The 26725-nt window shown below is 36.7% G+C and overlaps 1 protein-coding gene across 3 annotated transcripts in view; it reads right to left on the bottom strand.

Moving 5' to 3' along the window:
• The window catches only part of LOC145295982 (E3 ubiquitin-protein ligase RNF123-like), a 911347-nt gene that overhangs the window by 662383 nt on the left and 222239 nt on the right, over window positions 1-26725 (bottom strand). For all 3 annotated transcript variants that reach the window (XM_080141948.1, XM_080141929.1, XM_080141938.1), the window contains exons 7-8: window positions 25789-25875; window positions 15747-15814 (exon numbers count right to left, since the gene is read on the bottom strand). In XM_080141948.1, the coding sequence (XP_079998074.1) occupies window positions 15747-15814; window positions 25789-25875 (155 nt within the window). The remainder of the gene's footprint in view (window positions 1-15746; window positions 15815-25788; window positions 25876-26725) is intronic.

Here is a 26725-nt window from a genome sequence, read left to right as displayed (position 1 = left end):
ACGCATTTTGGACCCTTAAGATATCTTGAAAAGCCCTATATAGGAGGGATAGCCAGTGAGAATGTTAGATTTAATGATATAGGGCCATTTATGGACAAAAATTGCACCCTGTGTGGCTTGGGAGGTGCATTTTGGAAAATCCGTGATTTCCGACCATTTTTGGCTAATTTTGGGGTAATTTTGATCCATTTTGGACTCTGAGATACCCTAAAAAGCCCTATACTTGTGGGATAGCCAATGGGAATGTTAGATTTAATGATACAAATGCATTTATAGTAAAAAATGCACCCTGTGGCTTTCAATAAATGAGTAAGTGTGTTCGGGGGCGAAATTTGGGCCATTTTCACGCGTTGACGCGGTCAAATCACGTTTGGGGCCAGCGACCCTCCAATTTTGACCCGTTTTGAAAAAAATCACTTGTTCCCATCTATTTACATATAAATGAAGGTAATAAGCCACTTTTGGCATTTATTTGAAAAATTTTGTTTCTATAGCCTACCCCTAATAGTAAAGAAATATTGGACAAGATGAAGCAGTTTTTGATAATAAAGTAATATTGGACAAGATGAAGCTGTTTTTTATAGTAAAAAATATTGGCCAAGATGAAGCTGTTTTTCATAGTAAAAAAATATTGGACAACATGAGCCTGTTTTTCATAGTACAGAAATATTGGACAACATGAGCCTGTTTTTCATAGTAAAGAAATATTGGACAACAAGTAAAACAATATTGGACAAAATGAAGCTGTTTTTCATAGTAAAAAATATTGGCCAAGATGAAGCTGTTTTTCATAGTAAAAAATATTGGACAACATGAAGCTGTTTTTCATAGTAAAAAAATATTGGACAACATGAGTCTGTTTTTCATAGTAAAGAAATATTGGACAACATGAGCCTGTTTATAATAGTAAAGAAATATTGGACACGATGAAGTTGTTTTTGATACTAAAGTAATATTGGACAAGATGAAGGTGTTTTTCATAGTAAAGAAATATTGGACAACATGAGCCTGTTTTTCATAGTAAAGAAATATTGGACAAGACGAAGCTGTGTTTCATAGTAAAGAAATATTGGACAAGGTGAAGCAATTTTTCATAGTAAAAAATATAGGCCAAGATGAAGCTGTTTTTCATAGTAAAAAAATATTAAACGACATGAGCCTGTTTTTCATAGTAAAGAAATATTGGTAAAGATGAAGCTGTTTTTCATGTAGAAATATATTGGACAAGATGAAGCTGTTTTTCATAGAAAAAAAATATGGGAAAACCTGAGCCTGTTTTTCATAGTAAAGAAATATTGGACAAGATGAAGCTGTTTTTCATAGTAAAGAAATATTGGACAACATGAGCCTGTTTTTCATAGTAAAGCAATATTGGACAAGATGAAGCTGTTTTTCATAGTAAAAAATATTGGACAAGATGAAGCTGTTTTTCATAGTAAAAAAATATTGGACAACATGAGCCTGTTTTTCATAGTAAAAAAATATTGGACAACATGAGCCTGTTTTTCATAGTAAAGAAATATTGGCCAACATGAGCCTGTTTTTCATAGTAAAGAAATATTGGACAACATGAGCCTGTTTTTCATAATAAAGAAATATTGGGCAAGATGAAGGTGTTTTTCATAGAAAAGAAATATTGGACAACATGAGCCTGTTTTTCATAGTAAAAATATTGGACAACATTTGCCTAAGAATGTCTGCAAGTTTAATTCCAAATATTTGAAAACAGATAAACAACTATTAAACTGTGGTATTCAGTAGAATTTCTAAATTCTTACAATATATTTCTTTTAAAATTATCTATATTCGTGAAAGTAAAACTTTTTATTATCAAATATTTCCTTACGTGTGAATGTATCCTACATGCATTCATAAGTCATGATTGTCTGCTGATGACGCTGATCCAATGCTGTTGCTCAATTCAGATGCCAATCATAGAATCAAACATATTGTCCAGTGTTATAAGAAAAGAATTAACCATTCAAATAAAACCATGACCTCCGTTCAAAACAATTACAAAAGATTTATTTGGTGCTTTTTCATTTACTGACCCGCAATGTCTACAAAGTTGGCTTGGGCTCACTCGGCAGCTGACAGAAATAACCGAAAAAGGTTAACCAAGCTTTCCTCTTTTTTTTTACAGATATGCTGTCTGTTTTTAGCTAATAGGAATCTATGACGGCTACTTTTTTATAAATTAGAAGAAATACAAAATTAATTTTAATCACACAGTTTACAGTTTAATGTTTCACAAGTGTCCACTTCCATTTATTTCCTGTCAGCAGATGAGCACATCCGAGAAACTTTGTAGAAGCCATTAGTAAATGCAGAAATACATTTGTTGAAGATTACAATGATACTCACTTTTGAACAACAGATTTGCAAAGCAGATATTTTTGTCAAATAAAGGATGGATGGGTTATTTAATCAGCATATCAACCTTTGTGGCTCATTTAATGCTGGTATTTTTTTATTTTTTTTCCATCAACCCCTTCTGGGCCATTCAATGCTGAATCTAGTCATTTTGGGGATAGTATTTGATGTCGTATCCAGTTATTTTATAGGAGACTTTTATTCTTGAAGCTCTTTGTATTTTCAATCATTAGTTTGTAGCTTTTGGTTTGGTTGTTTTATAGTGGATTTTCTCATTTTTGTTCTCTGTCTTGCAGGATGCTTTTGCAGAATATAAGGTTTTTGCAGATTATATTTTTTGGAAGAGTCCTATTTCTTTAATGTAAGATAAGATTTTTCTGGTGTTGTTCTCTTTGAAGATTATTTGAAGATCTATTTCTTTATAGTGTTTTTCCCTAATTTGTGAAAGATCTGTTAGTAAATGTTTTACAGTAAGTCGTACTTGACAGGGAATACATTGGGGTTGAGCTTCTCCTTTTAGGAGGTAGGAATGGGTTAAGTGTGTGTGACCTATTCTAAGTCTTGTTAAAATGACATTTTGTTTTCTGTTTGTTTTTTGATAATCCTGCCTCCTCTCTCCAAGTGTGGGTTTTATATTGTATAATTTGTTATTTGTATTTTTATTCCATTGACTTTGCCATTTCCCAAGTATATGGCTGTTGATCAGGGGTCTAATATCCGTGTATGGGATCCTGTACCCATCAAGGTTCAACTTCATTGCCTCCTTAGCCATAGCATCGGCTCTTTCATTGCCCCTGATTCCCATATGGCTAGGGATCCAGGTGAATATTATTTTCTTTTGGTCGGTAATGAGATTTATTTGTTTAGGAGTTTGATAATTGTGGGGTTCTCTTGTTTTCTATTTTTTATAGCTGTTAAAACGGATAAGGAGTCAGAGAATATAATGAATTTTTCTGAGTTTTCTTCAGCAATGATATCCAGTGCTAAATCTATGGCTCTGGTTTCAGCACTAAATATAGAGGCTTCATTCGGAAGTCGTTTGCTCATTTTTGTATTGTTGTAGGTAGCTGCACATCCAACTCTATCGTTATCCTTCGAGCCATCTGTGTATATGTATGTATAGTCAGAGTAGCAAAGCTTGATATTTTCAAGTTCTTCTTGAAATATGGCAGGATTTGTTTTTGATTTTTTATTTTCATTTAAGTTCATCTGGTTGTCTCATAGTCCATGGTGGGTTTTCGGATATTACAGAATGGTGGATATTTGTTATTGGAATTTGAGATTCTTCTATACTGGTTTCCATTCGAAGTCCGACGGTTTTTATGGCTTTTTCTTTTCTGTTAAATGGGTTTCTATATTTGGGGTCAAAGGTACATTGATAAGCGGAGTTTGTTGGGCAAGACTTTAGTTTCAGGTAGTATTGTAAGCCAAGTTTTTCCCATCTGAGCTTTAGGGGTGCTTCGTGGGCTTCTGCATATAGGCTTTCTATGGGGGATGTTCTATATGCTCCCAAGATTAGTCTTAGTCCTTCATGGTGAATGGGGTCAAGGATATTTATGTAGGAAGGCCTTGCTGACCCATAAATGAAACAGCCATAGTCCAGTTTCGAACGAATTAGAGTCCTGTATAGTTTTAGGAGTGTTTGTTGGTCTGCTCCCCAGTCTGTGTTAGCGACAACTCTTAATAATTGTAGTGATTTGTGGTATTTCTGCTTTAAATATCTCAGATGGGGAATAAAATTCAATTTTTTTGTCAAAAATGATCCCTAGGTATTTATATTGATCAGTAATATCAATTTTTTTGCCATCGAGTTTGAGGGTTGGATCGTTGTGCATTTTTTTAATATTACAGAAGTGCATGCACTTCGTTTTAGACTCGGAAAATTTAAGACCATTTTCTGTGGCCCATCGGTTTATTTTGTTTAGGTTCAGCTGCAACTGTCGCTCTATTGTTTGGACATTTTTTAATCTATAACAGATCAAGAAGTCATCGACATATAAGGAACAGTTAGTTCCAGGACTTAGGCATTTGGTAATCATGTTAATCTTTATATTAAATAAAGTGACTGATAGTATGCTTCCTTGTGGGACCCCTTCCTCCTGGTTTTCGAGGTAAGAAAGGGTGAATCCCACACGGACCCTAAAGTCCCTGTCAGATAAAAAATCTTTTATTAATTTGGGTAGTCTTCCCTTTAGACCTAGATTGTGCAGGTCTTTCATAATGCCATATCTCCATGTTGTCTCGTACGCTTTTTCCAAATCAAAGAAGATGGGCATTATGAGTTCTTTTTTTATGTACCCCTCTCTAATGAAAGTTTTCAGGCGTACCAGGTTGTCAATGGTGCTTCTTTTATTTCTAAATCCACTTTGGAGGTCTGTTATCAGGCCATTTGCTTCGAGGTAGCAGGTTAATCTTTTGTTAAGCATTCTTTCGAATGTTTTGCATATGCAACTTGTCAATGCTATGGGTCGGTAGCTTGTGGGATCAGACTTAACTTTATCAGGCTTGAGGATGGGGATCACTGTTGCTTGTTTCCATATGTCAGGGAGTTTACCCCTGATCCAAATGTCATTGAAGATGTTTTGGAGGTAGATTAAGGATTTTGAGGTAGTTGTTTCAAGAACTCGTAGTGGATCTCATCTGGCCCTGTTGCAGTGTTGTGTGAACTGTTTATGGCGTCGGTTAATTCAGATAGGGTGAAAGGTTTGTTGTAGTCTTCTACATTGTCTGAGTTGAAGTTTAGTTTGTTTCTTTCAGCATCTAGTTTGATTTTTTTGAATTGTGGTTTATAATTTTTGCTAGAGGAGTTTTTTGAGAAGGTTTTTCCAAGTATATTTGCTATATCTTTTTTGCTGGTTATTTTTGTATTATCTTTTGACAGGTGTTTTAGCAGTGTTGGTTGATTTTTACCAGCTATCTGGTGTATGTGTGTTAGTAGTTGATTAAGAAGTTTTTTTTTTGTGTCGTGCACCTCGGTGAAGGTGAAGGTCACATGTTGTGCACCTCGGTGAAGGTGAAGGCCATAAGCTATTTCGGCGATTTCGTTTTGTCTCTTTTCCTGGACAACTATCGCTGGGACAAAGTTTGATTTAAAACTGATACCCAAATTCGACGGATCCACTTCTGTTGTCGACTGGGTCGAAAGGGTTGAGCTGACCTGCAACCTCTGTGAAGTAAAGGGGGTGCATACCATGATTCCCCTGAGTGTATATCAGCAACTTAGTGCCGTGGAGAAGGCTGATGTTACCTCTGTAAAAAATGCTTTATACAAGGCATTTGCCATGGATCCCTGCACGGCCTACGAAACATTTGCCTCTAGGAAGCTTATGCCAGGAGAAACCGTGGACGTCTTCTTCGCGGAGCTGAAGAAATTTGCAGTTCTATTTGGCAATGGAGTGTCAGAGCAGACACTGACGTATGCGTTTGTGTCCGGCCTTCCCACCCATGTTAAGCAACTGTTGAGGGCTTCCACCAGCGTATCTGTAATGCCCATGGAACATTTGTTGGAACGTGCTCAAGCCATTATCAGAGATGAGGAGGACCTGAGGGAACCGGTTGTAATGATGGCGCAGGCAGCCAAGACTAATGCTGAAAAGAGTCCCAGTTTGAGACCCACGACCAATGGGAGATGTTTCTGCTGCGGCCACACTGTATTTCGCAAGAAGTTGTACTAACAGGGGGCAGGGGCGCCAGAGCTGTTTCCAATGTGGTAGTTATGGACATTTATCTAAAAATTGTGCGGGAAATGCATCCGGGGGCAGGACGTCAGCGCCGCCCTGTTCCCCGGACAAGATTTAATTGAGGCGCAACCGACAATAAATGTGTACGTGGACCAAGTGCCTTGTTCAGCTCTTCTCGACTCCGGATGCTCACACACCATCATGAGTGCCAAGTTGTGTTGAAACTGGACAAAGCAGAACATCAAAGTAACCACAATAGGTGGCAATACGCAAGCTTGCTGTGGAGCCGGAACTGTCAAAGTCCACACAGACTCTGGTGTGGCCGCAGACATTAATGTGCTAGTGATGCGAGGGGATTTGCTGGGACGATGTACTGTTGGGATATGATGCTATTAAGGCACTGGGGGGAGTTGTTATCGGAAGAGATGGGACTGTGCGGTTTTTGGAAACCCCAGTGTGTGCTGCAGTTCACATTGATCAGCCTGATTTTAAGGTGGACTACGACCATCACCAAAAAGCATGGACTGCATCGTGGAAGTGGACAGAAGGAAGGGCGCCAACCGAACTCAAGAATAACATTGCAGAGTACTTGATACGCGACAAGGCCCGTAATGAATACGAGAAGGAGCTTGAGGCATGGATCCAGGATGGATGGCTGATCCCCTACCCTAACAAGCTGGGACCACCCAAGGGTCTGATTCCCTTAATGGCGGTAGTCCAGCATAACAAATCAAAAGTTCGTCCGGTGCTGGACTATCGTGAACTCAATAGATACATTGAGACGTACACTGCCGATGCTGATGTGTGCGCCAGAAAGCTGAGAGAATGGCGCCAGAAGGGCTCCAATGTGTCTATAGTAGACTTGCGGAAGGCTTATTTGCAGGTGCGAGTGGATGAGACATTGTGACCGTTCCAGACAGTGTGGTTCCGGGGTCAGAGATACTGCCTTACTCGACTTGGCTTTGGGCTGAATGTGGCACCGCAAATCATGAAGACCATTGTAAATGCAGTGTTGTCCCAGGAAAAGACCACTGAGGACGCAACATCGGCCTATATTGACGATGTGTACGTCAATGAAGATATACAATCTGTGTCGCACATCAGAGAAAATTTAGCTCAATTCGGGTTGGAGTGCAAGGATCCCAAACGTCTGAGGGATGGAGCACGAGTATTAGGATTGAACGTCTGCGGGAAAGACAGTACCTTACAATGGAGGCGTGGCAGTGAGATTCCAAACATCCCTGATGTTATTATGCGGCGACTATTTTTTCCTTGTGTGGGAAACTTATTGGTCACTTACCAGCATGTGGCTGGCTCCAAGCAGCTGTGGGCGTCATCAAACGCAGGGAAAGTTTAGTAATTACAGGTTGGGATGATGTATCTGATGATGCTCTTCTAACTCTGATGACGACGGAAACTCTAGAGAGAGTTGACAAGGAGGACCCTGCCCATGGAGAATGGCGTGTCGATGAGGACACTGTGAATGTGTGTGTTGACGCTAGTTCTTTGGCATTGGCAGTGTTATTGGAGCAACATGGAAACGTAATTGAAGACGCGTGCTGGCTGCGACCCGTGAACGATGCTCAACACATCAACCTGGCGGAACTTGATGCTGTTGTGAAGGGTTTAAATCTGGCGCTGCAATGGCAGTCAAAGAAGTTGCACTTGTACACGGATTCTCTCTGCGTCTACCACTGGGTGTTTGACACTCTTTCGGGATGAACGAGAGTTCGCACTAAGGCAGCCAGTGAGATGTTAATCCGGCGGAGGCTAAACACCCTGAAGAGTTTGGTATCGGAGTATGACCTGTCGGTGCGTGTAACGCTCGTGGCATCACACTGTAATTGTGCAGACCAACTAACCCGTGTGCCTCACAAATGGTATGAAGCTGTGAAGACAGGCGTGGAGTTCGCTGCTCGATCTTGCGCAGTTGGCGCGATTAGCTTATGCCAAATACAAAGAATTCATGTGCAGAGTGGACATCCAGGTATCAAAAGAACTCTGTATCTTGCAAGGCGTGTGGACCTGGCAGTGACAAGGGCAGATGTCAGGCAGATCATCAAGCATTGTGAGGCATGCCAGTCTATCGATCCTGCACCTGAGCAATGGCAGAAGGGGCGATTGGTGGTTGAGCATGTGTGGCAACGAGTAGCGATGGATATTACCCATTACAGTGGTAAGCCCTTTCTAACCCTTATCGACTGTGGACCCACTCGTTTTGCGGTATGGCGGCAAATGACCAGGCAGGACTCAGCGAATGTTGTCCGCCAACTGTCATCTATCTTTTCTGAGTGAGGTGCGCCAGAAGAGATATTGACAGACAACGATGCTGCTTTTTGTAGCCACCAAGTTTGGCAGTTGTTGAATGAGTGGGGTGTCCGACTATGACTACGATGTGCTCATGTGCCATCAGGGAATGGCATTGCTGAGAGGAGCCATCGCAGCATCAAGAGAATTGCTGCCAGAAAGCAATGCACCATTACGGAGGCCACGTATTGGTATAACATCATACCAAAGGATGGGAAGACACTAACAACAGCACCGGCCAATGACATACACACATACCGTGTTAGGATAAAGGGCATTGACACTGTCCAGCCAATCAACGAGGAGAGTCATGACAAATACAAGGTAGGGGATCCAGTTTGGGTAAGACCCCCTGGAAACCAGTGCACCACCAAGTTCAAGCGAGGACGAATATCTGGAGTGGTCAGCCGGCAGTCGGTCCTTGTTGATGGAACCCCACGCCATGTGCGCGATCTTCGCCCAGCTAGTGAAGTACATCCCACAACTACAGAGAGCGATGAATCATCAGATGATGAGCTGCTGATAAGTGAGGTCACCGAGCAAGAGAGTGGTAGTTGTAGTTCGTCTGATCAGGCAGGATCAGAACCACAACCACACCCAGAACCAGAACCTGAATCCGAGATTGTAAATACCACCCTTCGCAGAAGCCAGCGAACTAAGAGGCCACCCCCGGAGTGCACTCTATGTGATCATTAGATCAGGGGGGGGGAGTGTAGTACTTACCAACAAAACAAACGCCCACGTGTTTGTGCCTTGTGTAGGCATGCGCGACAACAAAACTTGGGTTTTTATAAGCGGAAGTCTCGAGGTTGTCAGGAATCTCCGGGCGCATGCGCAAGAGGAGGGATTGAGAGAGTGGTATAAAAGGCAGGTCGAGTGAGAAGGTTGTTGTTGTTGTTGTCATTGGATGTTACAGTGACGCGTGCGTTAGCAGTTAATTAAGAAGTTGTTTTTTTGTGTCAAGTCGTGCACCTCGGTGAAGGTCATGGCAGTCAAATATGTTGCACTTGTACACGGATTCTCTCTGCATCTACCACTGGGTGTCCTCCAGTGTTCCTATTTTGTTTCCTCCTCTTGAGGTTGATTGGGATCTAGATCTTGGTTTGTTTGTTTTTTTCTTTAGTTTTCGTTTTATTGGGTGATGGTGTTGTTTTATTTGATTTGTTTTTAAGGGTTGTTTTCATTTGGTGAGTTTTTTTTTCTTTGTTTGATTTAATTTGAGTTTTTTGATTTGTTGGTTCTGTTTTTTTTTGTTGTACTCTCTTTTGTAGACTGATTATTTCCAGAGTTCAGGATAAGTGTTTCAATTTCTTTCATTAGGTCTTTCATCTCTTATCAATTGAGATATTTCTTCAGTTTTTATTTCTGGAGGATTTTTTGTATAACTTTGACAACTTTGATTTGTGTGTATCAATGTGAATGCTAAAGCATTCTTGGTTACTTCTGAGTATCTTGCGTTCATAATTTTCCTGGCTTCCGGGAAGGTTATATTTTTTGTGTACTTTATTGTTGTTATTTCTTTTTCTTTTAGCCATGTTTTGCATCCTTTGAAGTCAGCTGAATGGTTTTCCTTACAGTTTGAGCATTTGAGGTCTTTTTTGCAGTCACTATGTTGTGAGTTTTCACCACATCTTATACATATTGGTGATTTGGTGCATTTGGATTGGTGATGTCCAAATTGTTGACAATTGTAGCACCTTAGAGGGTTTGGGATGTATTTTTCAACGTTCACTTTTAGGTATCCGATTTTAATCTCATTTGAGGGGTTTGTGGAGTCAAAGGAGAGTATATATGTATTTGTCAATATAGTTTCTCCATTTTGTTTTATTCTTATTCTTTTTACATCTGTAACACTTTGGGATGCTAGATTAGATAAAATTTCCTCAGTCGAGCAATTTGATAGTTCGCTGCATCTAATGACTCCTTTTGAGGAGTTTAGGTATGGGTGGGGATAAGTTTTAATTTTGATATTGTTAAAGGTTTGCCATTTGAGAATTTCTTTAGCTTGTTTTTTTTGTTTCAATTCGATAAGTATGGTGTTATTTTGCAGTCTTTTTTATCATTTTGGGTTTTATTTTTTGAGAGAAAATTTTTTTCCATTGTAAAAGGTGAAATTTTATTTATTTCATTTTTTTCAAGTGTTTCCATTACTAAAAATAGCGTTTTCATTGATTAAGCAATTCTGTTCGTCCTCTGAACTTGAGATGTCAGAAACATCAGAGAAGTTTCTTTTTTGGAGGGTTTTGGGGGTAAAAAAAGCCATAATCAAAAAGGTTGGTTTTTTTCATCATCTTTGCTCCCCACCCACCTCAGAGCCCAATATGGGAAGTGCCTGGGGGGAAACCCATTTGCCCAGGCTCAACAAGGATACAAAGGTGATATACTCGATTGATGCGATATCATTTATGAGCACCTGTTTTCCTTTGATGTTACTTTGGGATACGAAGTAATTTAAAGGGTTTGCAGCCATGTCATAGATATTTCACTTCGTCGATTGACCCTCAGCCACCGCTTTCCACCATATATTAGGGAGTAGATGTTATTTGTGGGGAAGGGATAGGCATATTGGGTTTATGATAGGTTTATGGGGTGGGCGATATATGGTGGGGCTTGACGTGACCAGCCGATTGGTCGGATCGGGCCCCTCCGACTGCCCGTCTAGCCCAGTAAGGGCCAAAGTGATGTGTTGGGAAGTGGGGGTACTAAATCCTGACCTCCAAATCTCTCAACCACCAGGATCCCGTCCTAAGGGTATTAGGGTCGCTACCTACAGCCAACAGGTAGCCCCATTGAGGGACTTCTACTCTCTGCAAGGGGGTAGTCGGCATATTCTGATGCCCTGCCGACAGGGTCCAGTGGAATCTGATCAAATTTTGAAGAATAATTTTTTAATAGAATGTATTTATTATTATTTATTTTATTTTTATTATTTTTGGTTTGTTTTTTATTCAACCCATAGTTGGGACCCTAACAGGTACTACCACTCCGGGTCAGAGTGGACCTGAGAGCAATGGCAATTAAAGGGTGGCTCTACGCTCCCCAAAGCCCGCAAACTGGGGCCTCACCATCAGATATAGTTTAAGGTCATATCTAGGACCGGAAAGTAGGGAAGGAAAAAGAAAGGAGGGGAGAAGGAAGAGGGGCTGTTGATTTTGTTTTTATTTTTGTAGAACATAATTAAGTTTTACAAAAGAGAATAGAAAACAAAAACAGAAATCGATGTAGGTGTATTTCGTCTCAGAAAGCCAATAGGCAGCCTGATCTGGTAGCACCAGTCAAATAAAGGACCTATGTTACTTGAAGAGGCAGAGAGATCTAAAAAAACACACTGCATGATGACCAGAGAGGCAACACTTACTGACCTCCTTCATCTATCTACTGAATATATTTCCACCATAAATCCAATTTTTTGCTCAACTGGTTACCAGAAATGACAATATTCACCTTTTCTCTTAGCTCATTCCTATTTGATCATTTTGTGGAACATTATTTTTGGCAAAATCCTAAGTAGATTATGACCACAGCAGACAAATAGAATTACAAGTAGTTCAAACTCCAGATCAGACATATTTCTACTTTTCTGCATGGTCTCTCTTCACTTTGTTAAATATTATTCACTTGCAGCAAGTCTGCTATGCACATGCATTGCAATTATGCAACCTATCTAGTGCATGTTTACAACTTGAAAATCTTTTCTGGTAATATTAACCAGCTAAAATCAAATTGAGGTGGAGGTAGGTGCAATAATGTTGTTTTATCAAGGCATGGTAAATTGTACTAGAGACATCATTATATAATTTAAAAATTATTTAACATATATACATAAGAGTAGATATGTTGTTTAACCCATATCCAAACATCCAAGACCAGTTTTTCATATTTTGATGCCAAGAGAGTATAGTTATTGTGCAAATAGAAATAGTTCCATATTACTACATTCTTATCAGATAGAAAACATTGAGTAATTGTTAGGTACAGTAGTAAATCTGTTGCTTATATCTTTTTGGCCTACTTCTTATAGTGTTATATGTTGATTGCTTCGGACTTAATTGATGTGAAATATTGCTTGTGCTAGTGTGTCCACTTTGTGATGAGGTTATGTGATTATTGAAATGAACCTGTTTATGGGTAGATATCCCATATCTGCTCTTTTTTGAACTGTTTCGTCTTTTTGAAGATCCATCTGGAAGTTGAAGAATGTACGATCTTGGTTCTGCACATTTACTCAGAACCATTGCGGATTTCCATTTCCAGCATATTGTTGAGGGATAAATGCTCGTAATTCATGAGCTGTTCTGCCATGATACATGTTTCTGCATATCTGTCTATGTTCTAGTTGTTCATGGATACGCTCAGGGTTGATAAATCATGGGTTTGAAATTTTTGCAATGTTCACTCCCATAATGCAATTGTTTAAAAGTTTATCTAGGCTTGGAAGTTTGTGGTTGATTGGTGTTGCATTGCTAAATCAAAATCTCTTCTTGCTTGCTTTGCTTTATTTAATGTTCTTTGAACTTGCCATTCAATAAAAGCATTTGATCTTGGGAACTCTGGAGATGTTATTTGATCAAATTGCAATTGTCAAGCAAATTCTTTAATTGTTTCACTGGAATATTGTGGTTCATTGTCACTAACAACTCTTGAGAGCTTTAGGTCAGTAAGTCAGTCAGTCAGAGAGAAGTCAGAGTGGGACAGGGTCGGGCAGACAGAGCTGACATAGAATCTTGGAAGCAAAGGAGAGAAGAAACAGATCATGTAGAGACTTTGAATTCCTTGATGCAAAGCCATTGACCGGTCGAATGGAATAAACGAACAACCTCATAATTTTGTATCTGCGTCTTCGTGTTATGTTATTCAACAGAAAGGTATTTTGAATTTGTATTATAGACTTGTGTCCCACTCAATTTGTATTTATAAGACTGTGTATAAACTCATCTAAGAATGTGTCTCTATCATCTAAAGAATGCGTCTCCCTCTCAGCTATTAGAAATAATGAATCTTTATTCATTATGATAAAAGACTGACATCCTCATCTCAAAAATATATGTGTTAAAGAAAGATAATGTTTATAGAAACACTCCCAGAACTGTCAAACAGTATAAATGTCAATCTCCTCTATCTCTCTATCAATCTCACAGTCTATATATCTCCTCTCATCCAAAGTGTAATGCATGTTTCTATTAAAATGTCCCTGTCTCTGTGGTAAATATATCCCTCCACAATATGAACACTCTAATATGAACAGTTATTACATAACAATACCATGTTCAAAGAAAATCTGTTTCATTGCTTAGATGACCATATTACTTGGAGTCAGGCCAGTCATTTTCTGTCTAATTATAAATTTGCTGTAGTAATCAGCAATTATTATGTATTTTTGATCCTTGCAGTGAAACAAATCAGTACAGACAACTTTGCATGGGGATGTCATGTAGCTGCAACAAAGATTTTCCAGGCATTTTGAACATTTTTTGATTATGTTTTCTCAGCATTAATCTTCTCCCAGTGTATGGTATCTCTGGCTTGAAGACATGTTTTTTCAACACCTTGAATTATCTATAATACAGCTGGTCTAAAATAGTTTCCTGTTGGGTTTCAGGGATAAAAATCCTTGACGCTTCTTCATGATGATAGCATCACTGACAATTCATCTTCGTATGACCATTATGACAGTATTGCTGGTGGTATCTTTTTACCATTCTATTATGATTTCTTCTAGTTCATCAAGTATTGGATCAGCCTTTGTTTCCTTTCTAATCTCATTCAGGTGCTCACTCCTGAAGCTCATCAAATCAACTCAAACATTGAAGTCAATTGTGCATGTGTTTTTGGTGGGGAGATGCCTCATAGTATCAACTGGTGTCATTTTCTGTCCTGATGAGATTGTTTTTGACCATGTTGTCAAGTTCCTGTTTTATGCTGTCTTTTAGGGCAAATGGGGTTTTTTCTAGGTGCATCAGTGTGTATGCTTTTGTTGATGGATAGTCTCTCAAACCATGGCATGGAGTCAATTTTATCAAACTGCTCTGAATCCATCTAGATCATGTCTTTTATTGCATTGATTGGTTTTATTCCAGTACATCTTTTCTTTCCACTGTGCAGTGAGGGGTAATTAATTCAAGCTGTTCTAGTCAGGGTAGTTCTAAAACTTGGCTTTTCACATCTACAATGTAAAAAATATTGTGCCATTGTATTTACATGGTGTGTTGATGGTGTTAGTTTGCTTGATAAACAAACTGTTGCCCAGTAGTTAGTTTCTCATATATGTTACATCTGGACCCAAATGCTGGGCAGGCTTCACAGCAAAATTCATGACTTTTACTACAATCGAGGCAGTTACTAAAGTTCTTAGAATATTTTGGTGTTCTTATAGCTTGAATAGCAGTGCTTCTATCCTCGTTAGCGTTCAGTATGACCATAAGTTGTTTTAAGTGTGTGTTAGAAGCTTTTTGCTGATACAAACAGTTTCTTTCAGTGTTAAAATATCGTCTTTTCTTAACTCTTTTTAGAATTATGGAATTGTGTTGGCAATTAGTTCAATTATTCACTGTTGTTGTTCAGAATCAGAAAATGAATATCTCTAAGTTGTTTACATCTGTTGAAAAAATTATTGAATAACTCTTCTTGTTTTTGTTTTATGACATTAGTTTTAACCAATTGGCTGAAATTTTATTTTTGTTCTATAAATCTATTAAAAATAATTTCAGAATGTTTTTTTTTTTTTGTCAATGACCATGTGTTCAATTCTTTAGTCCCTCATTATTGATTTGCAATAAAATGTAGTTCATTTGTTGTTCTGTTTTTATTTTAAGAATAAACTGTAGTTCTAAACATTGTAAAAATTTCTGCCAGATTTGGAATTTCCCAATATATTAAAGGAATATCGTTACAAGACATTGTAGATAAATAGTAAACACTTTAAGTTATGAAAGGAAGCGGTAGTAGCATTTCAAAACAGAGATCAATCAAAAAAAAAAAAATCCACACATGGAGGGTTAAAAAGAATTGAATTTAATATCTTGGCAATATTTGGGTATTCTGTAAAAAAAATAATTTTGTTTTTTGTTAGTTTATTCGGCTTCCAGTAGAAATGTTTTTTGCCTGTTATTGCAAATGGAAGTTTTTTTTTTTTTTTCATCCCAGGAGGCCACCATGTAATAATGTTTTATCAAGACATGGTAAATTGTAACAGGAACATCATTATATAATTTAAGATTTATTTAACATATATACATAAGAGGAGACAAGTGTTGCTTAACCCATATCCAAGCATCCAAGACTGATTTTCCTCATTCCTATGCCAAGGAGTTACAGATCTGAAAATTGTTCCATGATATTACAATAGCAGGGGGTAAATAGAAATAAAAACAATTTGTTGCTCCTTACCGAAAAAATGTAATAGTTCCTTTGTCACAGTCAATAGCACAGCTTATAACATCACCAGTTAACCAAGACTGCAATTAAATAAGTTTTAGTTTAATTAAAAAAAAAAAAAGCAATCAAGTCAATATCTATACTATATCTGTAAGATCTGTCCATTTGAAGAGTTGAGAACAAAGCTCTTAATGTCAAATATGCCTGCTTATTATAAATATACATAAAAATCATACTGAAAAGTATGTTAAATTGAATATTTACTTTATAACTGGCCATACTTCAAAATCATGATTTTTCACTAAAACTTTTGATAAAGTTGAGGCAGCAATTACGATAAATAATGAACACATTCTCAAATGTTTAAATAAACAGTTTTAAAAATTTTTCTAATAAATAAGCTATTTAAAGTAAATATAGATTGGATAAACAAAAAAAATCAGAAATAAAAATGTGCTGTAACTACATGTCCCATGCTGACAGTGACACCGCCCCCAACATTGTGTGCGCTGTATTTTTTCATCTTCCTAATATTCTGGTTGGTTGGTTGGTTGGTTGTTTTACGGCATATCAACCCTTTTCAGGTTATTTAATGTTGAATCCAGTGATTTTGAAGAAAAAAGTTTTTAATAGAATATTTTTTTTTTTCAAGTCTATATTTAACCCATATTGTGACCCTAACAGGTACTACCACTCCGAGTTAGAGTGGACCTGAGAGTAATGGCAATTAAAGGGTGGCTCCACATTCCCCAAAGCCCACAAGCTGGAGCCTCACTATCGGATATAGTTTAAGGTCATATACAGGACCATCTCTCATTCTGATTCTGGCCATGTTGTTGGTGGTGTCCAAGAGGGTGCACACAAGTTCACAAGTGTAAACATATAAAACACAAAATCAGACACGAGTAATGCAGATTTGTCATTTTAATAACTGCCCCATCTTGTTATTTTAAGAACTGTATATATTCGCTGCATTCTGAATGCATGTGTAACATTCCCAAACCCTCTAAACGCTAAAGTCCACATCTACAACCATTGTCAAGGATGCATTTGTTAATCAATTTATTTCACCATCTGAGCAATGAGCTGTCTGTAATTCTCAACTGTCCCTCACTGTCATTCACTGAACTCCTAAAACCCCTTGCCAATCCTAAATATATCTCTATTATAAATGATATTATTATCATTTTAATAACTGCTCCACCTCATTATTTAAATAACAACCTCATCTTTCCTTTGTAAACAAATTCCTATTCATTGTTTATTGATAAACATTTCCTCTTTTTTTGTTTACTCTCTATTTTTCTTTTACTTCCAAACACTTGTCATTTATTACATAAATTATAAAAACAATAGTAACATGATCATATTTTCATAAATTCATATTACGTAAGTTGTGAAACAGCAGAGATATAACAGTCAACCTAAAAACAGGGACAACAAAGCAAACACTGACTAAATGATTTCAAAACTGGAATTACAATTATGAATCCAATCCTCTCACTGGGCAAAGAGTGTTGGAGTATCGTTAGAAAACAATGTTTAGTAAAACAATTCTTTTTCAGACAAGTTCTTGCCCACTGGTACATGATAACAGAGAAGGAAAATCAACCTTGCCTGTCAATCATGGTAGAAGAAAAAAAAAAAGAAGAGGAATTCAGTTACACTTGGAAGGGTATTTCATACAAAGTTCATTTACAAATACTATAGACAAAATCACATTACCTTTCAGGTTGAAATATGATTGTTTGTTTGTTTAACCAGCATATCAACCTTCTTTGGGTCATTTAATGCTGTATACAAGATTTAAATTTTTGATACTTTCAGAATCGATTTTTGCTGGGTATTATTCGGTCAATGTTTTGGCATATTTTGTTATTTGATGGTTTTTATGATAAAAATTTGCTCTTTTAAAGAAATTTAGAATGGCTTTAGGATTTTCTTTATCAAAGAGTTTGTGGCCTTGTAGTAGTGTTGACAAATTTATGTGAGGTCATAGCAGTCAAGTAAAAAGTGTTTCACTGTATAAGGTTCGAGACATGGTATACATTTGGGAGTTTCTCCACTTTTTATTAAGTTATGTATATGTGTCCTATCCAGATACATGATAAGACTACTTCTTCTTTAAGTGATTTTCTGGTATCTAGAAGGTTTTTTTTTTTTTAAGAACAGGGGTAATTTGGAAAAGTTTGTTGTTTTGGGAATTATTTCAGTTTTCTTGTCATTTCTTTGTGATAAAATTGTTTATTGAATGTTTGTAGTCCGTATATTACACCTTTATGTCCCTTATTTGGAGTTTTAAAGAATTTTTGGCTGCCATGTCAGCTTTTTCATTTCCACAGAAACCTTAGTGACTAGGAATCCAACAGAAGAAGAAAGTTTTGTGTTGCATGATAGAATGGATCTTTTGTAACAGTTGGATGAGTAAAGGATTATTTAATTTTTGCTTTTTTATTGCTTCTCATACTGATAATGAGTCTACAAATATAAATTTCTTGGAGTGGTGATAATATCTAGAGTCAGGTTTATGGCTGTAATTTCTGAACTATAGATAGGAGTTATTTGGTAACCTTTTCTGCTGAATAGTGTTTTCTGAAATAGCGGCACATCCCATTTTTTTTTTATCTTTCGAACCATCCGTGTAAATATGTGTTCAATTTGGGTAAGTATCCAGAATGTTGTTTAGTTTTTTTTCTATAGTCTGCAGGGTGAGTATTGGATTTAGAATATATTGTCAGGTCTAGTATGACTAAAGTTGATTTAACAACCAGGATGAGAGTTCTGTGAGATTTTCCTCTTGGATGCTGGTTTGATCTAATTAGTTGCCTGTAAGTGGCTTTATTGTTTCTTTGATGGTTTGTTATAAGAAGTAATAGGTCATTTATGTTAGGTTTTAGGTCTTGGCAGTTCCATTGGATGATTTTTGGGTTATGGTTAGATTTTATGTATTTATTTTTTAACTTTTGTTAGTCATTGGTGTCTGATCTTCAATCTTCCGTGTCCATTTCCTCAAATCTGTTTTGGATCGAGTCTCTTGGTCTGGAAGTTGAGCATGGTCTGTTTATTTTGGTTTTAACTTCTTTGTTGGTTGGTTTGTTTCCTTTTCCTTCGTGGTCACTTTTTGGTGTCTGTTTTTTTTTTGTTTTTTGGGGGGTTTTTTTTCGGTGAGAGGGGTTGTTTCTGTGGGTGTTGTAGCACTTTGGAGTTTTGTGGGTCTTTTGAGTTGAGTTTTGGTTTGAGAGTTTTGTTAAGTTTTGTAATCTTTATTTTTTATGTTGATTTGTTTTATAGTTTTTTTGAACTGGTCTCAATGGTGTCGGTACTCTTAACAGTTGCAGCATCTGAGAGGGTTTGGTAAGTATGGTTCTATGTTTATTTTTTCATACCCTATTTTCATTTTACTCAGGATTCGATGGATGTTAAAAGTTAAGATGTAGAAGTTTGTATCAATAGTTTCACAATATCATTTAATTTGGATTCTTTTCACATTGATAACATTTTGGTTTCTAAAGTTGGTTTTGATTTCTTCCAAGGAGCACAGGGATAATTTTGAACTCCTGATCACTCCTTTACTGGTATTCAGCATTTTGTGAGGGAAGATTTTTACTTTTTAGTTGTTAAAAAGTTTCCATTTGAAGATTTCTATTATGTTTTTGGCTTTCTACTTCCACTAGTAGTGTGCCATTATTTAGTTTTTTTGTTTATTTTTAATTTGATACTTAAAAATATTTTCTCTATTTTGAAGGGAGACACTTTTGTTATCGGTTCTCCTTCGGTTGCTTCAATTATGAAATAAGGTAGATTTTGAATTAGATTTTGGTTTTGTGTTTCTGAATCTGAACTAGATTTGTCTGAAACTTCACAATGGTTTCTTTTTTGAGGCTTTTTATTAGTCATTTGAAGTTTTCATTTCTCCTGCTCCCCACCTACTTCGGAGCCCTATGTGTGAAATGTTTGGGGGAAGCCCATTCGCCCCAACACAACAAGGATACAGGAGAAGTATACTCTTCCTGCTGATGGACTCAAGCACCCATGTTTCCTTTGTCCTTTCTAATGACCTCATTTCTAAAAAAAGATGTTAGTTTTCCAGCCGTGTTTTATCCAGTCTTCAGCAAGTTGATTGACCCTCCAGCCACTGCTTACTAAATCAGTTTATTGCCTAATGTGGGGAGCATGAGCATATTTTCTTGTGTTTGTCTGATTTAGTGCTAGTCACGACCAACTGATTGATTGAATCAGGCCTATCCAACCGCCCGTCTTAACTCAAGTGGCCAAAGTGGCATGTTGCATCTCATATTCTAATAGGACCTTGAACATTATTTGCTAAACCACCAGGATCCCGTTCTTAGGCATTACAGGTTGCCATCCACGGTCAACAGGTGGCCCCATCGAAGGACTTTTACTCTCTGCAGTCGGTGTATTCTAATGCCCCACCAACAGGGCAGGTTGAAAGATGACAATGAAGACTTACAATTACATAATAACATATATTCTTCCAATCGAATGAGATGATGCTCAGGACTTCAATTGCCTTTCAGAGTTACATTTTCTTGTTTCCCTTTCTGGTCATTTCCAAACAGGTTTCAGCTAACTCAACTTTTCTCCCTCCAAAATTTCCTAGCTGTGAAACTCAGTTCTCTGACTGACTTGACTGAATTGACTCTCTGAATATATTGTAAATTATCTTTCTTTGTGATGTCAAAATATGCTTCAGCCACATGAATGTTTCTCACATGGATTTTACATATTACATGTCTCCAACACGCCTTTTTGGCAACACAAAGAAAATTCCTAAATTGAATTCCATTGTTCTAACTGGCTTCTAGTTGTATCATTATTTAGTTATTTCTAAACAAAATGGACAATTCACTAAATTCCTGAGATTGCATTATGTATTCACTTTTAACTTTTGAATACTGAACTTGATTCTTGCCTTTTCCTTTTAATAGATATTATTTTCAAACTTATTTACTTCGTTCCTTTAGTGGTTTAGATCTGCCCCCTTCCTCTACTGACTCTAGAGAGTTCCACTCCCTGAGTTTAGCTTGCCTTACATGATCTGCATGAGCCCTCCTTACTTTCACAATTGATTCTATATGACAAAAATAAGAGGACTTTTTATTTTCACTATCCTAAAATATGGCTTCGACATATGGTCTAATTTCCAATGTTGTAAATGGGACTGAGTCTCCTACACCTAAGTCTACATCTTGTTAGTCTTTATTGATAGCCTTATTTCTTTTTTCTGGACCCATATATCAACCTATCTAGGTTTTCTTTTTTCTGGATCCACCTCATCCATTTCCGAGCCAGAACAAATGTTTTATGTTGTTCTATGACAGAACGGTGGTAATCCTGAACTATGTACTTCTTGCCAGGTCTTAACAAGTTATCCATGGACAAAACCACATCATATTCAAGTAGCATGTAGTATTGTGAGAACTCTATCTATTGAGAATGAGAACCTCATGCCAGCCAATGCCTGGGTTAGGTATAGATTCCAATTATCCCTATCCCCATCTGTTAACTTGGACAATATATAACATAAAAAAACTTGGCATTGCCCTGAGAATGATAAGAGGAAGTAAAAATGTTTTGTGTTCAAACAAACTTATAACTTTGTTTAAATTTTCAGCTCCATTGTCAATCGCAATCTGAAGAGGGGTGCCATGTCATAGAAACAATTGTTAGAATTAGATTAGTCACCGCAAAGCTATCGATATAAATATTCCCTTGAGAGGTCTCACCATATGGACCAGAGATATCTAGTTTCATTTTCTCAAATAGGTAAGCTGGAAAATCCATTTTCTAGAGTAGAGCTGGCTTATAATTAGCACTCTGGGTCAGGCAGGTTATACAGCTATTCACATGCATAGTAACCTCTTTATACAGATTAGGCCAGTAATATTTTCTGCTACTAAGCTCGTAAGTTTTATTGATTCCCAAACATCCCACACTGATTCATTACTTTCTGTTGTAACGCCTAGGGCACATAGAGGCTGGATCTTACCTCTACATCAGGATCTAACAAATCATCCTGTATGAGGAACCTACTTGCACATATCTTGATCATTTTATTCCAGAGCTTCTTTTAGTGTCAATCTCAGTGTCTACCAATTTGAAACAACCTGATTTGCACCTGGACACTCATTGATCTGACAAAGAACTATGCCCAGTTCAAGTTGACTGAAGACTGCCAGTGGTTATTTGATGCCTGAAAAAGCAGTTTACAGCAATACTTTTAGCAACCTATATATGCTTAAGTCCTGTGGTCCTGCACATTGACACCAACAAACAGTGCATTGGAACTTGCCTTACACAGCAATGTCCTGAAAGGTATGGTCCAATACTGGGTATTCATGAGGAGGTACCAATTTATTTTTTGTCCCACTGACTTTCCCCTACTTATCAGAGATAGAGCATCATCATCTATATCGCCAGCTGGCTAGGCATGCATTTGATAGAAGTTGATGACGTTAATTTCATAGGCCCTAATCATCTATGTCAGCTATCTCACCCATGGATTCCTGTTCCAACATTTTTTTTTTTTTTTTTTTTTTACATGGGGGTCACCACTTATCAAGGCCCAAGAGCCACTCGGTGATAAGAGTTATTGTGTGTACACTAATCAGTGGGATAGTATCGTAGTAATAGTTAGTATTGGGGATTTGATAGGTGTCATTACTTAAGGGGGTGGTTCATCAGGAATTTGTTTGTGTTGGACTTGAAGACATCCAAGTTGAATTCGGGGGAGGGGGGAACAGGCAAGTGGCAGAGAGTTCCACAGCCGTGCAGTTCTGAGAAAGAAGCTTTGTTCATGGAATCTATGTTTTGATTTAGGCACGGATAAAGAGTGGGGAAAATTATTAACAGTGGTTTCAGCTAGTCGGGTGCTTTTTGTGAAAGATTGGCGGGGGGGGGGGGGGGGCAGAGAATGGAGAAGGATCTGTGACAGCAAATCGGCACAATTGTTTTAATAAATAAAGGTAGTCCCGCTTAGATAGTACTCTACTTTCTGTAGGGCATCTACTATAGCATAAGCCTTCCTTTCAATCACAGTCCATTTCCACTGAGTAGGGGAAAATTCATAAGACAAAAAATAGAGCGAGAATATCATCAAACCAACGGTTTCATAATATTGTTCAGATCCCTGAAGTTAATGCAAAACCAGTGTCCTCCATCTTTCTTGAACACTACCACCATTCCAGGAACAAGTCGCAGCAATTACAAACCTCTAACAAAACATCAAACTACTATAAAATCAATATTGGCCAAGAAGAAAATTTGGGATATTAATGATCACAGGTCACAAAAAGTCCATTATCTGATAGGAGAAATGATTGATGTTGATATTCAACTATATTCTGTAACATCTGAAATTAGATTTAATAAACTTATATTGCAAAACTTTGTCTAAATTACAGTATTTCATCAAAAACGTACTTCATTGAAAAAATAGTTTCAATATATTTACAAAATAAAAACAACAATTCAATCGACTTTTGATGAAATTAGAAACATTTCTTCGACTATGGACAGTTACTATAAATAATGTGCCCTTTCTGAGTTTGAAATGTTATTGGCTTTTGAATGACTGAAAAGTGCAGAGCTGTGCTTAAAGTTGTTCCATTTCCAGGCACACACACAGATGCAAGAATAAGTGAAGAATTGCGTAATGTTCTGGATGAGTATAAAATTTCCAATAAAATTTTCTTAGTATTGCAAGATTCAGAGCCAAATATGGTTGCTGATATCAGGGAATGTGGTTTAGCATTACTGTCATATTTCATACATATATTGCAACTCTTAATAAACAGAAATATAGTTTCTCATTTTAATCACTCTTCATTAGCAATTAGCAAATTAACTGAAATACAGGATCAGCTTAATTTGGAAAAATAAACTCATTTAAGATTTGACTACACGGTAGAATTCAAAGGAATTTAAAGCAATGAAAAGCTCTTGTAATGCTGTTGACAATAAGATTCCTACCTTAACAACTTACCAATGGGGACTTTTTAAAAAATTGTCCAATTACTGAGTTCTTTTGAAGAAATTAACACAGAAGCAAGTCACAGAACTTCAACCATATCAATAATAACATGTACAAGTTTAGTTCTGAGGTTATTTTTGTCAAAAGCTGTACAATCTAATTCTAATATTTCTGACTTCAGTGAAATCCTTACCACAGTTAAACAATTCAATGAATCCCTGGAAAGAAGATTTTCATCCTATCGAAATGATAAAACTTATGTATGTCTATTTTCCCAGACCCTAGATTCAAATTAAAATTTAAAAAAAAAAATGACATTAAAAACACCATTAATAATTGAATTCTACACCTACTTTCTACTGATGATTATGAAGCAGAATGAGAATACAATTTTTCAAAATCTGCTGAGGATCAAGAAGATCAAAGTGAAAGTAAAACTATCTCTTTCAAGTCTGAATGATGAATTAGCCTACAATAATAAATAATATTTGAATCAATCCAAATTTAGAGCAGCAAGAGGTTAAATTAAACTTGGAAACGGCAACTGCAAATACAACAGAAATACAAGCACAATCTAAAATAAATGCACAGGAGAACGTGATCGTAATGTAGCTTTACCATTACTTGCAAGTGAAAATCCATTTCAGTGGTGGAAAAAGATACAGAAGTCCTTACCATTGCTGAGTAAACTAGCTTCAAAATATTTAAGTACACCACCTTCACCCATGGAAAGTAAGAGGTTCTTGAATACAGGTGGTAATGTGTATGAACCTATGAGGAACAGGCTGTGTCCTGAGAATGGAGAAACTCTAATGTTTCTACATTACAACTTAAAAGTATTCAACTTTAAATACTGATGAGACTATAAGAGCAGAGGAGGAAGGCAGCAAGAATAGAAGTAGAGTGGCAGCAGTTGTAGAGTAGAAGTAACCACCACAGCATACTCTAGTGGAAGCAGAATTCTAGTTTATAGTTATTCACTTAAGAATTGTAATTTTTACTTTGCAATTTGTTTGTAATTTCTTTTATCTTTATCTAGTTGTTTAATTATATTCATTTAAGAATTGGAAATTGTACTTTGTATTTTGTAATTTCATTTAATAAAGCAAAAAAAGAGACAAAAAGCCATAATAGCAGCCAGACACTTAAAAATGTCAAATTAAATTGGCAGTTACTATGTTAATGGGTCAAAGCAATCTGATGAGTCACTTGGCATTGATGAAATGGTATAAAATTTAATAGGAAAGAAAAAAAAGTAATTGGTCAATTACTGATTACTTGCTGATTAATTGGTGCACCTCTTGATATACCCCGAGTCTGGTTCCTCTGTAGGGAATAGACTCCCACTGTAGGCTACGGTCATGTGGGGAGAAAGTATGAGATCATCAGTGGCCAGCACCATAATCTCCACACCCTTATCTCCAACCCTGAATAGGGCTGGGCTGAAACTGGTTTGTGCTTTGCTATACTCCAGTGGAGGGGAAGTTTTTGGATAGTGTCCTCCATCCCAACTCTCACAGATGCACCATATCTAAAACCTCTATTTTTCTCTCGGCTCCCAGTACCATTTGTTGATCTGAACTCTATAGTTCATTTCTCCAGAACCAGAATTTATAGATCTCTCCTAGTCTAATCATTGATATGGAGGCACCTATGTCAAACAACATTTGTATTTCCGCTCTCCTATACATGCACCCTGCAGGTTAAATCTGATTCCTGTTCGAATAAAGCAAAACTTTGGGCCACCCCTGAAATATTACTTTGTTGTTTAGGAAGAAAGAACATCGAATGCATAATACAGTGGCATTGATAATAATCGCGGCCTCTTTTTTTTAATTGTTCCTTTAATCTTGCGTGTCTCAAGCCAGGGGTCCTTTTTGAAGAATTATCCAAGAGGAAGTAATGTAAAGTTGTCTTGTTTTCTACTTATAAAAAGATAAAATAGTGCAATGAAACAATTTCTATTTATAAATCAATTTCAGTTTGGATTCTTCTTCACAGACTAAAAAAGAAGGAAATGCAACAAAAAGACAGATTTCTCTGAACTGAAATGCAGATTACCTCTCCATATCTTTGGGTCTTCACATTCCATTTACGTAATCTGTTTCCATCGTATGCATAAGAATCTGTTGTATCTCCAACACCATTCTGCAAAATTAAAAACGCAGATCTTGAGCTCAAAAACAGAGAGAAATAACATTGATTAATTGAAGTATTATTGAAAAAAGCATCAAATTAAAAATAAGTTGAATATTATCAAAAAAGACAATGCCAGATTTTCACTTGTTGAGCTATAAGAAACTTGAAGCTCTTATCTAAAATAAAAATACTTGTCTAACTGTATTTACTTTTACTAAGTGAAAACATATTGCCAATTTAAAAGGCTCAGACAAAAAGAATTCAAAATATAGTTAAGTTTATGATTTTTTTAGAATAGAATTTTTTTTTTAATTTTAATAATTTTGACTTATTTTATTTTTTAATTCCAATAAATATTCAATTAATAAGTAATTTCATGCATGTTTATCAAAGTTATGTATAGGCAAGAAACAGTGTCTTTCAGTCTGAAAATGTAAGCAAATTGTTGTATTCTGGTAGTATTGAAGGCATCATCTGACCAATTCCCAAAGACAGCATGTAAGTTATCAAAGAGTTCAAGATTCAACTGTGATATTCATGGCTGTGATGTACATGTTGGGAGTACTTTGCACTAGGGTTTTGTAAAATTGTAAAATTAAGGTTAGAAACAAATAAGCCAGGAAACATCTAAAAATAGCAATCCTCTCTTTTTCTGTGCACATGCAAAATATTTTTGTGTTATTTGTAATTAACAATGATCCAGTAGTGTAGATGGCATCATGAAAAATTGCTCAGAAAAATGAACTGCCAAAAATCGCTTCAAGTAAGTCTTTATACAAAAACTCTAAAAAAAAAACGAAAAAAAAAAAAAAAAAAAACAAGAACAAGATTCCAAAGAAGATTTTTAAAAGTCAACTTG

Source organism: Euprymna scolopes, chromosome 2, assembly GCF_053919585.1.
Source record: "Euprymna scolopes isolate OS-2025 chromosome 2, ASM5391958v1, whole genome shotgun sequence".
Classification (NCBI taxonomy): domain Eukaryota; kingdom Metazoa; phylum Mollusca; class Cephalopoda; order Sepiida; family Sepiolidae; genus Euprymna; species Euprymna scolopes.
This window is presented reverse-complemented; position numbering and strand designations above follow the sequence as displayed.